The 13,717-nt window shown below is 37.1% G+C and overlaps 1 protein-coding gene across 1 annotated transcript in view; it reads left to right on the top strand.

The window, feature by feature from the left end:
• The window catches only part of HFM1 (helicase for meiosis 1), a 125,415-nt gene that overhangs the window by 109,494 nt on the left and 2,204 nt on the right, over positions 1-13,717 (top strand). Inside the window, exons 34-35 of the mRNA XM_065874603.1 lie at positions 3,613-3,726; positions 4,781-4,871. Coding sequence (XP_065730675.1) covers positions 3,613-3,726; positions 4,781-4,871 — 205 coding nt within the window. The remainder of the gene's footprint in view (positions 1-3,612; positions 3,727-4,780; positions 4,872-13,717) is intronic.

The following is a 13,717-nucleotide window of genomic DNA, read 5'->3' as shown; positions in this document are numbered from 1 at the left end:
ATTTCTCCGGGTCCTGCCATTAATAGCACCATTTCTCTGGGTCATGCTACTATACTAATAGCAGTCTGTTAAAACATGTGAGAAATAATTCTGGCCACAGAGTTGTTTGTTCAAGTGGCTGTATGTAGAAATGGTAAACTTGGGATTTTCTAAAAACAATTAATTTCATGTGTGTGTTGTTTTTGACTTCTATTGCCACTCTTTCCTTCATTCTTTCACTCTATTGCTTTCTCTGGCCATAATTTAAGATCTTAGGTAGGCAAGGGCTGGAGTACCCATCACCCCTTATGACACCGTGGCAGCCATTAGGCCCAATATCAGATCAAGAAAAATCCCCTGGTCTTACCTAGACTATCAGAACGTTTATCCAATTTGTTCAAAGCCTGAAAATATTATTACAACATGAATAGAAGGTGTAAGAGTGTCAATCCTCTTATTTTTATCTCTCTTCAACCTGTAGCCCTCTAACTTATTCCTTGTATGGCTGATCTATTCCCTGCCCTTCTCCACACCAGAGTTTGTCCTTCCCTACTTTCATGTTGTCTTTACATAGTTTTTCTACTTTTATTTCTTTCCCACCCACTATTCCAAATGTGATTTGTATTATGATATAAAAGTCTCATCTAGATACTTTAAACCCCAATAATAACTATATCCCTCTTTTACTGAATGCCCCCCCACCTTTTTTAAAGAAGCTGTATAATATAGTAGTTCAACTTACAGGATCTAGAGATTATCTGTCTAGGTTCAAATCCTAGCTCATTTAGTAGTTGTATGACTTTTCATAGTATACTTACCCAGTTCATCTCAATTCCCTCATCTGGTTATATTTTAGGGATTTTAGGGTTAAATGAGATAATATATATAAAGCTCTTAGCATAATATCTGGTACTGTTATTAATAGTAATTGAGTATATTCATTATACTTTTTCCACATTAGTCTTTGGTGACAAAACATACTTTAAATGTATTCAAATACTGCTCTTAAGAATGTTTTAAGAAAAACATGGCAATTTTTATCATCTGTATTCCAGGTGCAAAAAGACAAGAAGAAAAAATGTCAGAAATTATGAGAAAGTATGTTGAATTGTAAAATTTAAATTGTAAGGGACCTTTGTGCAATTTCTCATTTTACAATGAAAGAAGGCAAGACTCAGAGATTGAATGACTTGCCCAAAATTACATATCTAATTAACAGCAGGACTAGAAATAGATTTCATATCTCTTGATTCCCAGGCAATGCCATTTCTATAAAATGAAATTGACTTTTAGTTATCAGTGGAGAATTGAAAATCAAACCTGTAATATACAAACTCTTTCAACTTTCCACCCCCCCAACTATTATATTTCTCTGTTTCTGCACCCATCCATAACTCTCTATTTATTTTGAAAGAAGAATTATCTTTTCTTCTATTCAAAGTTTATCTCTCCACCTGTAATCGTAATCTTTCCAATTCTGCCCCCTCTGGGTCTTTAGAAGACCAGCTATCTCTCTCCTCTTGCCCTTATTTTCAGTATCTTCTCCCTGTGGCCTCTTTCTTTTCAGCATATAAATATGCTCAAGTCTCTTCCTTCTTTAGCTGCCAGTCCCCATCTAGCCAGATGGTCTTCTTCTCTTTATATTTACACTGCACTTTGTACCTACTTCTCTTTTCAGGACATAGCATACTGTGTATGTGTATCAAGGCACAAAAGTAGAATAATGTGTACTGGAGTTGTAGGTACAGTTGAAGGATAGAGAAGGATTTGGATAGTGAAGAAAAGGAAGGATAGAGGTTATTTAAAGTGAAGGAAACTCACTTTAAATTTTACTGGAGCAAGCTTGTACTAGCTTGTGAGATGATTATTAAATTTTGGGGAATCAGGCATCATTAAAGTTTAATTATATAAACTTTCAATTAAGTTATATTAAACACAAAGGTTATAAATATTAAAAACTAACCACTTCCTAATTATTCTACTACATTTTACTGTTATCTGTATTCTTGAGATTATTTGCATCTATATTTATATCTGTATGGTGGAAATACTGTATAAAGGGGTGCTATTGTGCATTTCTTCCCAACTTGCGTTATGTCACATTTGTAGCTTGAAATCAGTCATGGTGGGAATACTTATAGAATGGAAATCAGCAAACACTACAAATCAGGGCCTAACTTATTGTTTTGTTTATTGTTTATACCTAAGAAAGTGATGGAGAAAATGACAGTAGTGCAAACTTAATTTATCAGTGTGTCATGTCTGTAGCCCTTATATTGTGGATAGCAAGAACAATTGAAGGAATATTCTTCTAGCATTTGAAAATTATTATCTAATTCAGCAAGGAAATTGCTTAAGGCTATGGGTGAATGAGTGAAATCCCAACATATGTCTTTATTGTTTTACTTTTATTAAAGTCAACAAAAATATCAAACAACGCTCGAATTGACAAATGAATGTGAGAACTACATTCATTTATCAATTGTAACTATAGGTTGATACAGATACAAGAGTTTGGCAAAATTCAATGAAAACGTTCAGTGATAATCAATTAGATATATGGAATTTACAGTTAAGCATGCTGTATATTTTATCATTATCTGTAAATTGTGTGCTATACATCCTTTACATATAATACATATATATGCATAAAATTTTTTGGAGAAGCGAGTTATTGAATATTTATTAATCACTGCTATGGAAAACTGTACAAGTAAAGACATTTAGTCCCCATAACAATCATATGTATTAGGTACTATTATTTATTTATTTGGTTGTGTTGGGTCTTAGTTGCGGCAGGCAGGCTCCTTAGTTGTGGCTTGCCAACTCCTTAGTTGTGGCATGCAAACTCTTAGTTGTGGCATGCATGTGACATCTAGTTCCCGGACCAGGGATCAAACCCGGGCCCCCTGCATTGGGAGCGGGGAGTCTTAACCACCATGCCACCAGGGAAGTTCCATGTTAGGTACTATTATTATCCCCATTTTGCAGAGGAGAAAACTAAGCTCAGAGTTTAAATTACTTGTCTAAGATCATCCAACTAGTAAATGATAGAGGTGGAATTTTCACCCAGGTAGTCTGGCTCTAAACCCAGGCTATAAACAATGGATAACACTGAGGATATTTTAGAAGGAGAAAAATAACGATATATTTTCGTAACAATACTCAAAATTAACTGCTTGTAGGGAGAAGAGATGGGGGAGGAAGCCCATTTTAGAAGCTATTACAATCCAAACTTGGAGTAAGATTGTTCTTATGTAGGAATTAAGAGGGAAAATTAATTGTCTAGAAGAATACCTTGAAAATTAAATTTAGTGCAGCAGTCAATCACTACATGTAATACAGTAAATAAAATTGTTGAATACAATACTCAGCAGTGCTTTAGAACACTACTACTCAAGACCTCTGTTTAGCAGTTGAAAGATGTGTTTGATATGTCAATAAATAATGATGCTTAAGGTTTAAAAAGTGCCTATACTCATTTATACATACACATGACAGATTTTTCTAGACGGACCTATTCTACAACTTCAAATGAGAAAGCCCCTCAAACAATGCTGTTCAACAGAAATCTTAATGCATCTGAAAACCAGGATTTGACAGATGCGGTTAAAAGTAATTCTTCATTTTCAGAAGTTTTGAATGTGAACTTTGAATTGGGAAATGAAGTTTGGGATGATTTTGATGATGAAAGCTTAATAGAAGTTACTAGCTTTTCAACTGATACCGAGAAGACAAAAACATCAGGTAAATAGCATGAAATATATTTCATTTGTATGTATTTTTGTATATATGTGTGTATTGTATTTGAAATATATGTTAGAATGAAATAATTTTATGAGAAATTATTTGAATATTTTTCAGTTAAGCTTTTGGGACTAATTTTCTTTTTCTTTTTTGTGTGCTTGCTTAATTAGTTTCAGTTTGTTAAGATTATAATTTTTAGCAAAAGTAAAATTTGACCCTCCCACAAATAACATTTCCTATCCCTAGGGACAGAGGTCAAGGTTATTCCATGATGACGATATAGGAAATGAGCTTTTTCTATTCTATTGCTCCTTATCTTGTTAAAGGCTCTATTCAAATTCAGATTGTTTATCGAATTTTCCCTCATAAAACAGACTATCCTGCTCTCCATTTTAAGATCTCATGTAGTCTGGTAATGTTTGTGAAAAACAAAAGTGTTCCAATTTAAAAAATATTCTTTTTTCACATGCTAGCAAAAAACATAAAAGATAACTTTTATTTCTAATAGAAATAGTGACTTTTCAAGTATAAATAAATAAACAGGAAAAGATTAGTTTCTCTTGTATTAGATATTGTGCTTAAATCATATACAATCCAAAAATAATGGGACTAGGCCTTTGAGTTACTGGTGAATCCACTCTATTTCACCAAAACAGAGAAGTGAAAATCTTGGTAAGTATAAGACCAGATAGGGAGACGGAGATACTCTTTCCCAGGATGGCTGACAGATGGAAATCAGTCCCTTGCAGACCATTGAAAATATTGAATGAACTTCGACTTGATCATTTACATGGCTTAAAAATAAATAAATAAATAAATGATAGTGGTTGGGGACCTTTTAATATAGTGACTAATAAGCTAATCTATGTGTTTTATAGATTTATTCTCTTAGGTTTGCTCCTTTGTTTTGTCTATGCACATTAAATTTGATTATTGAGAAGAATTTTTCGTTCTCTCCTTAACCAGATCATATCTGTTTGGAGAGATGTTCTACTCTAGAATAGAATACAGATATTCTATTCGATTTATTTCAAAATGTTATCTTTTTACCTAGGATTTGGAAACCCTTTGAGTTCAAGAACCAGGGAAAGTAAGCTACCCTTTGAAGAATCAAAAAGCAAATTCCAAAGAGAAATGTCAAACAGGCAAGTTTTAGAACTTTATTTTCAAACACTTACAACTTTATATCCTCCTGACATGTAAGCGGAGATGGGGATAAAGTCATTAGATGTCAGAGAAGCAATAGGGTATTAGCCAACTTAAAGCCTCTTAATCTTAGAGCTGTGTTTCTCAAAGTGCTGTTGTCATACCACCCCAAAATCAAAATTACCCAGGGGTGCACATTAAAAATGCACATTCTTGGGCCCCATGCTAGACTTACTGAATCATGGTCTCTGGAGCTGGAGCTGAGGAATCTTCACTTTTTATAAGATGTGAAAACTGAATAGGAGTTTGACAGGTAGAAAAGAGGAGACTAAGGCATTCCAGGTAGAAGAGTACATGTAAAGGGATAAGGCTTGAAAAAGCATCCCATGCTCAAGGGTCAGTAAAGTGTGGTCTGTGTAGCCATAGAATTAAGGCTGAGATTGCTGAGGTCTGTGAGGGGCCATGAATGCCATATTTAGATACCTGTGCTGTATCCAGTAGGTCAGGGGTCACAAGCTCAAACTGCCTTTGGGATTTCATGGGCCAAGGTTAACTGTAGAGTGTCCCATCTAAAGGGAATAATAACCACTACTCTGATCCAACCAGTTGTTGTTGTACAGGAAATGTGAGTCTAGTGTTGTCAAATATCCTGATTTTTAAAAAAAGCTAAGATCAAAAATTTATGTGACATCTCCTAACTTTAAAATTTTTTTTAACATCTTTATTGGAGTATAATTGCTTTACAGTGGTGTGCTAGTTTCTGCTTTACAGCAAAGTGAATCAGCTATACATATACATATGTCCCCATATCTCTTCCCTCTTGCATCTCTGTCCCTCCCACCCTCCCTATCCCACCCCTCTAGGTAGTCACAAAGCACTGAGCTGACCTCCCTGTGCTATGCGGCTGCTTCCCACTAGCTATCTATTTTACGTTTGGTAGTGTCTATATGTCCATGCCACTCTCTCACTTTGTCCCAGCTTACCCTTCCCCCTCCTCATATCCTCAAGTCCATTCTCTAGTAGGTCTGCATCTTTATTCCCATCTTACCCCTAGGTTCTTCATGACCTTTTTTTTTTTTTTTTTAGATTCTATATATATGTGTTAGCATACGGTATTTGTTTTTCTCTTTCTGACTTACTTCACTCTGTATGACAGTCTCTAGGTCCATCCACCTCACTACAAATAACTCAGTTTCATTCCTTTTTATGGCTGAGTAATATTCCATTGTATATATATGTGCCACATCTTCTTTATCCGTTCATCTATTGATGGACAGTTCGGTTGCCTCCATGTCCTGGCTACTGTAAACAGAGCTGCAATGAACATTTTGGTACATGACTCTTTCTGAATTATGGTTTACTCAGGGTATATGCCCAGTAGTGGGATTGCTGGGTCATATGGTAGTTCTATTTTTAGTTTTTTAAGGAATGTCCATACTGCTCCCCATAGTGGCTGTATCAATTTACATTCCCACCAACAATGCAAGAGGGTTGCCTTTTCTGCACACCCTGTCCAGCATTTATTGTTTGTAGATTTTTTGATGATGGCCATTCTGACCGGCGTGAGATGATATCTCATTGTAGTTTTGATTTGCATTTCTCTAATGATTAATGATGTTGAACATTCTTTTATGTGTCTGTTGGCAATCTGTATGTATTCTTTGGAGAAATGTCTATTTAGGTCTTCTGCACATTTTTGGATTGGGTTGTTTGTTTTTTTAATGTTGAGCTGCATGAGCTGCTTGTAAATTTTGGAGATTAATCCTTTGTCAGTTGCTTCATTTGCAGATATTTCTCCCATTCTGAGGGTTGTCTTTTGGTTGTTTATGGTTTCCTTTGCTGTGCAAAAGCTTTTAAGTTTCATTAGGTCCCATTTGTTTATTTTTGTTTTTATTTCCATTTCTCTAGGAGGTGGGTCAAAAAGGATCTTGCTGTGATTTATGTCATAGAGTGTTCTGCCTATGTTTTCCCCTAAACTTTGATGGTGTCTGGCCTTACATTTAGGTCTTTAATCCATTTTGAGTTTATTTTTGTGTATGGTGTTAGGGAGTGTTCTAATTTCATTCTTTTACATGTAGCTTTCCAGTTTTCCCAGCACCACTTATTGAAGAGGCTGTATTTTCTTCACTGTATATGCTTGCCTCCTTTATCAAAGATAAGGTGACCATATGTGCATGGGTTTATCTCTTGGCTTTCTATCCTGTTCCATTGATCTATATTTCTGTTTCTGTGCCAGTACCATACTGTCTTGATTACTCTAGCTTTGTAGTATAGTCTGAAGTCAGGGAGAGTGATTCCTCCAGCTCCGTTTTTCTGTCTCAAGATTGCTTTGGCTATTCTGGGTCTTTTGTGTTTCCACACAAATTGTGAAATTTTTGGTTCTAGTTCTGTGAAAAATGCCAGTTGTAGTTTGATATGGATTGCATTGAATCTGTAGATTCCTTCGGGTAGTAGAGTCATTTTCACAATGTTGATTCTTCCAATCCAAGAACATGGTATATCTCTCCATCTATTTGTATCATCTTTAATTTCTTTCACCAGTGTCTTATGGTTTTCTGCATACAGGTCTTTTGTCTCCTTAGGTAGGTTTATTCCTAGGTATTTTATTCTTTTTGTTGCAATGGTAAATGGGAGTGTTTCCTTAATTTCTCTTTCAGATTTTTCATCAGTAGTGAATAGGAATGCAAGAGATTTCTGTGAATTAGTTTTGTATCCTGCTACTTTACCAAATTCATTGATTAGCTCCAGTAGTTTTCTGGTAGCATCTTTAGGATTCTCTGTGTTAAGTATCATGTCATCTACAAACAGTGACAGCTTTACTTCTTCATTTCCAATTTGGATTCCTTTTATTTCTTTTTCTTCTCTGATTGCTGTGGCTAAAACTTCCAAAACTATGTTGAACAATAGTGGGAGAGTGGACAACCTTGTCTTTTTTCCTGATCTTAGTGGAAATGGTTTCAGTTTTTCACCATTGAGGACGATGTTGAGTGGGTTTGTCATATATGGCCTTTATTATGTTGAGGAAAGTTCCCTCTATGCCTACTTTCTGGTGAGTTTTTATCATAAATGGGTTTTGAATTTTGTCAAAAGCTTTCTGTGCATCAATTGAGATGATCATATGCTTTTTCTCCTTCAATTTGTTAATATGGTGTATCACGTTGATTGATTTGCATGTATTGAAGAATCCTTGCATTCCTGGGATAAACTCCACTTGACCATAGTGTATTATCCTTTCAATGTGCTGTTGGATTCTGTTCGCTAGTATTTTGTTGAGGAGTTTTGCATCTATGTTCATCAGTGATATTGGCATGTAGTTTTCTTTCTTTGTGACATCTTTGTCTGGTTATGGTATCAGAGTGATGATGGCCTCGTAGAATGAGTTTGGGAGTGTTCCTCCCTCTGCTATATTTTGGAAGAGTTTGAGAAGGATAGGTGTTAGCTGTTCTCTAAATGTTTGATAGAATTCTCCTGTAAAGCCATCTGGTCCTGGGCTTTTGTTTGTTGGAAGTTTTTTAATCACAGTTTCAATTTCAGTGCTTGTGATTGGTCTGTTCATACTTTCTATTTCTTCCTGGTTCAGTCTCGGAAGGTTGTGCATTTCTAAGAATTTGTCCATTTCTTCCAGTTTGTCCATTTTATTGGCATATAGTTGCTTGTAGTAATCTCTCATGAACCTTTGTATTTCTGCAGTGTCAGTTGTTACTTCCCCTTTTTCATTTCTAATTCTATTGATTTGAATCTTCTCCCTTTTTTTCTTGATTAGTCTGGCTAATGGTTTATCAATTTTGTTTATCTTCTCAAAGAACCAGCTTTTAGTTTTATTGATCTTTGCTATCGTTTCCTTTGTTTCTTTTTCATTTATTTCTGATCTGATCTTGATAATTTCTTTCCTTCTGCTAACTTTGGGGTTTTTTGTTCTTCATTCTCTAATTGCTTTAGGTGTAAGGTTAGGTTGTCTATATGAGATGTTTCATGTTTTTTAAGGTAAGATTGTATTGCTGTAAATTTCCCTCTTATAACTGCTTTTGCTGCATCCCATAGGTTTTGGGTGTCGTGTTTTCATTGTCATTTGTTTCTAGATATTTTTTGATTTCTTCAGTGATCTCTTGGTTATTAAGTAGTGTGTTGTTTAGCCTCCATACGTTTGTATTTCTTACAGATTTTTTCCTGTAATTGATATCTAGTCTCATAGCGTGGTTGGAAAAGATACTTGATACGATATCAATTTTATTAAATTTACCAAGGCTTGATTTGTGACCCAAGATATGATCTATCCTGGAGAATGTTCCATGAGCACTTGAGAAGAATGTGTATACTATTGTTCTTGGATGGAATATCCTATAAGTATCAATTAAGTCCATCTTGTTTAATGTATCATTTAAAGCTTGTGTTTCCTTATTTATTTTCATTTTGGATGATCTGTCCATTGGTGTAAGTGAGGTGTTAAAGTCCCCTACTATGATTGTGTTACTGTCAATTTCCCCTTTTATGACTGTCACCATTTGCCTTATGTATTGAGGTGCTCCTATGTTGGGTGCATAAATATTTACAATTGTTATATCTTCTTCTTGGATTGATCCCTTGATCATTATGTAGTGTCCTTCTTTGTCTCTTGTAATAGTCTTTATTTTAGAGTCTATTTTATCTGATATGAGAATTGCTACTCCAGCTTTCTTTTGATTTCCGTTTGCATGGAATATCTTTTTCCATCCCCTCACTTTCAGTCTGTATGTGTCCCTAGGTCTGAAGTGGGTCTCTTGTAGACAGCATATATACGTGTCTTGTTTTTGTATCCATTCAGCCAATCTATGTCTTTTGGTTGGAGCATTTATTCCTTTACATTTAAGGTAATTATCAATATGTATGTTCCTATTTCCACTGTCTTAATTGTTTTTGGTTTATTATTGTAGGTCTTTTCTTTCTCTTTTGTTTCCTCCCTGGAGATGTTCCTTTAGCATTTGTTGTAGAGCTGGTTTGGTGGTGCTGAATCCTCTTAGCTTTTGCTTGTCTGTAAAGCTTTTAATTTCTCCATCAAATCTGAATAAGATCCTTGCTGGATAGAGTAATCTTGGTTGTAGGTTTTTCTCCTTTATCACTTTAAATATGTCCTGCCACTCCCTTCTGGCTTGCAGAGTTTCTGCTGATAGACCAGCTGTTAACCTTATGGGGATTCCCTTATGTTTTATTTGTTGTTTTTTCCTTGCTGCTTTTAATATTTGTTCTTTGTATTTAACTTTTGATAGTTTGATTAATATGTGTCTTGGCATGTTTCTCCTTGGATTTATCCTATATGTGACTGCCTGTGCTTCCTGGACTTGATTGACTATTTCTTTTCCCATATTAGGGAAGTTTTCAAGTATAATCTCTTGAAATATTTTCTCAGTCCCTTTCTCTTTCTCTTTTTCTGGGACCCCTATAATTCGAATGTTGGTGCGTTTAATGTTGTCCCAGAGGTCTCTGAGACTGTCCTCAATTCTTTTCATTCTTTTTTCTTTATTTTGCTCTGTGGTAGTTATTTCCACTATTTTATCTTCCAGGTCACTTATCCATTCTTCTGCCTCAGTTATTCTGCTATTGATCCCTTCTAGAGAATTTTTAGTATCATTTATTGTTTTGTTCATCACTGTTTGTTTTCTCTTTAGTTTTTCTAAGTCCTTGTTAAACGTTTCTTGTATTTTCTCCATTCTATTTCCAAGATTTTGGATCATCTTTACTATCATTACTCTGAATTCTTTTTCAGATAGACTGCCTATTTCGTCTTCATTTGTTAGGTCTGGTGGGTTTTTGCCTTGCTCCTTCATCTGCTGCGTGTTTTTCTGTCTTCTCATTTTGCTTAACTTACTGTGGTTGGGGTCTCCTTTTCACAGGCTACAGGTTTGTAGTTCTCGTTGTTTCTGATGTCTGTCCCCAGTGGCTAAGGTTGGTTCAGTGGGTTGTGTAGGCTTCCTGGTGAAGGGGACTGGTGCCTGTGTTCTGGTGGATGAGGCTGGATCTTGTCTTTCTGTTGGGCAGGTCCACGTCTGGTGGTGTGTTTTGGGGTGTCTGTGGACTTATTATGATTTTAGGCATCCTCTCTGCTAATGGATGGGGTTTTGCTCCTGTCTTGATAGTTGTTTGGCATAGGGTGTCCAGCATTGTAGTTTGCTGGTTGTTGAGTGGAGCTGGGTCTTGGCATTGAGATGGAGATCTCTGGGAGATTTTCGCTGTTTGATATTACGTGGAGCTGGGAGGTCTCTTGTGGACCAGTGTCCTGAACTCGGCTCTCCATCCTCAGTGGCACAGTCCTGCCGCCTTGGCTGGGGCACCAAGAGCCTGTTCTCCACACAGCTCAGAATAAAAGGGAGGAAAAAAAGAAAGAATGAAGATAAAATAAAATAATTAAAATAAAAAATAATTATTAAGAAAAAGAATTTTTAAGTATTAAAAAAAAAAATTAAAACGAACAGACAGAACCCTAGGACAAATGGTAAAAGCAAAGCTATACAGACAAAATCACACACAGAAGCATACACATACACACTCACAAAAAGAGAAAAAGGGAAAAATATATATATATATTGTTGCTCCCAAAGTCCACCTCCTCAATTTGGGATGATTCGTTGTCTATTCAGCTACTCCACAGATGCAGGGTACATGAAGTTGATTGTGGAGATTTAATCCGCTGCTTCTGGGAGAGATTTCCCTTTCTCTTCTTTGTTCACACAGCTCCCAGGGGCTCAGCTTGGATTTGGACCCGCCTCTGCGTGTAGGTTCCCTGAGGGTGACGGTTCTTGGCTCAGACAGGATGGGGTAAAGGAGCAGCTGATTTGGGGGCTCTGGCTCACTCAGGGAGGGGTACGGATGTGGGACGACGTTGCACCAGCCTGAGGTGCACTGTGCGTTCTCCCGGGGAAGTTGTCCCTGGATCCCGGGACCCTGGCAGTGGTGAGCTGCACAGGCTCCCAGGAGGGGAGGTGTGGATAGTGACCTGTGCTCGCACACAGGCTTCTTGGTGGCGCAGCAGCAGCCTTAGTGTCTCATGCCCGTCTCTGGGGTCCGCGCTGATAGCCGCAGCTCATTCCCGTCTCTGGAGCTCCTTTAAGCGGTGCTCTTAATCCCCTCTCCTTGTGCACCAGGAAACAAAGAGGCAAGAAAAAGTCTCTTGTCTCTTTGGCAGTTCCAGACCTTTAACCGGACTCCCTCCCGGCTAGCCGTGGTGCACTAGCCCTCTCAGGCTGTGTTCACGCAGCCAACCCGTAGTCCTCTCCCTGGGATCTGACCTCCGAAGCCCAAGCCCCAGCTCCCAGCCCCCGCCCGCCCCGGCGGGTGAGCAGACAAGCCTCTCGGGCTGGTGAGTGCAGGTCGGCACCGATCCTCTGTGCGGGAATCTCTCCGCTTTGCCCTCTGCACCCCTGTTGCTGTGCTCTGCTTGGTGGCTCCGAAGCTTACCCCGTCCAACACCTGCAGTCTCCGCCCGTGAGGTCTTCTGCCAGCATTCAGTAGGTGTTCTGTAGGAGTTGTTCCACATGTAGATGTATTTCTGATATATTTGTGGGGAGGAAGGTGATCTCTTCGTCTTACTCTTCCGCCATCTTGAAGCTCTCCTGACTTCTAAATTTTGACAGCTAATTTTTTAAAATGTGATATGGTCTGCAGCACCCTCTCTCCAAAAAATAATTATAATGCTTGTAGACCGTATGTAGCCTAGAGGCCTCTAGTATTTGATCTCCATAGTAAGCAGTGAGGGCCCATCCAAAATATTTAAGCATAGTTTATATAATTTAATCAGAAAAAATCATTCTAGCAGTGATATCTAGAATGATTTGTAGAGGGTGGGACCAGCAGGGACATGGTGGCCAATGAGAAAGGCAGGCTATGATGAGGCCTCAACTATGGTAGAGGTGATAGAAACTGAGAGGTAGAATTGGATTTTTCAAATATTTCATAGATAACACAGATTAGATTTAGCAATTGCTAGAATATGGTAGTAAAGGAAGAGGGAAGAATAAATGGCAAGTGGGTAGATTGAGGTATTATCTGAGAATATAGAACATAGACGTTTGGGAAAAAAACAATAATTTTAGAAATGTTCAACTTAAAGTATCTTTTTTTAATTTTTATTTTATTTTTTATACAGCAGGTTCTTATTAGTTATCTGTTTTATACATATTAGTGTATATGTGTCAATCCCAATCTCCCAATTCATCACACCACCACCACTGCCCATCCCCGCAACTTACAGTATCTTTGTAGAAATGTAAAATGCATTTGGATATTGGACCTGATTAGAACTCAAGGGAGAGAAATTATAGCCAGAGCCAAAACTTTCCCGCAGAGAAGAAACATTGATAACTTTTTATTCATGGTCCAACTTTCTACTTAAGGATTATTTATGTCTCCTGCTTTAAAAAAGTTTTAAATTTGTGGTGTCTTTTGATACTTTTGCTATTATTTAGTCATTTTACTGAACATTAGTATCAACATCACAGAATCATAGATTTCAGAGAATTCCAGAGTTGAAGGGAGCTTAACTTAAATGTCATTTAGTCTCCCCACAACTGGATCCTTGAATAACCATCCAACATCACTGGCAAGTAATCATGCTATTTCTACCAAGACAACTTCAGTGTCCAGGAGCTTATTCACTCTTCAGTGCTTATTCCATGTTTGGATCTCTCAGATCACTCAATAGCTTTCAAAAATATTTGTCTAAAATTTGTCTTTTTTTCATTTCCATTCATTGCTTCTATCTCTGAGTCATACGGAATAAACAGATTAGAAACATCAAAGTGGAACAAAGTCGGGGGTATAGAGAAAATAGGCAAATCACAAGTAGGAAGATAACAAGGCATATGAACAGTTTTGT

This window comes from Phocoena phocoena, chromosome 1, assembly GCF_963924675.1.
Source record: "Phocoena phocoena chromosome 1, mPhoPho1.1, whole genome shotgun sequence".
In the NCBI taxonomy this organism is placed as follows: domain Eukaryota; kingdom Metazoa; phylum Chordata; class Mammalia; order Artiodactyla; family Phocoenidae; genus Phocoena; species Phocoena phocoena.
Note: the sequence above shows the minus strand (reverse complement) of the source record. Positions and strands in the feature narration are given on the sequence as shown.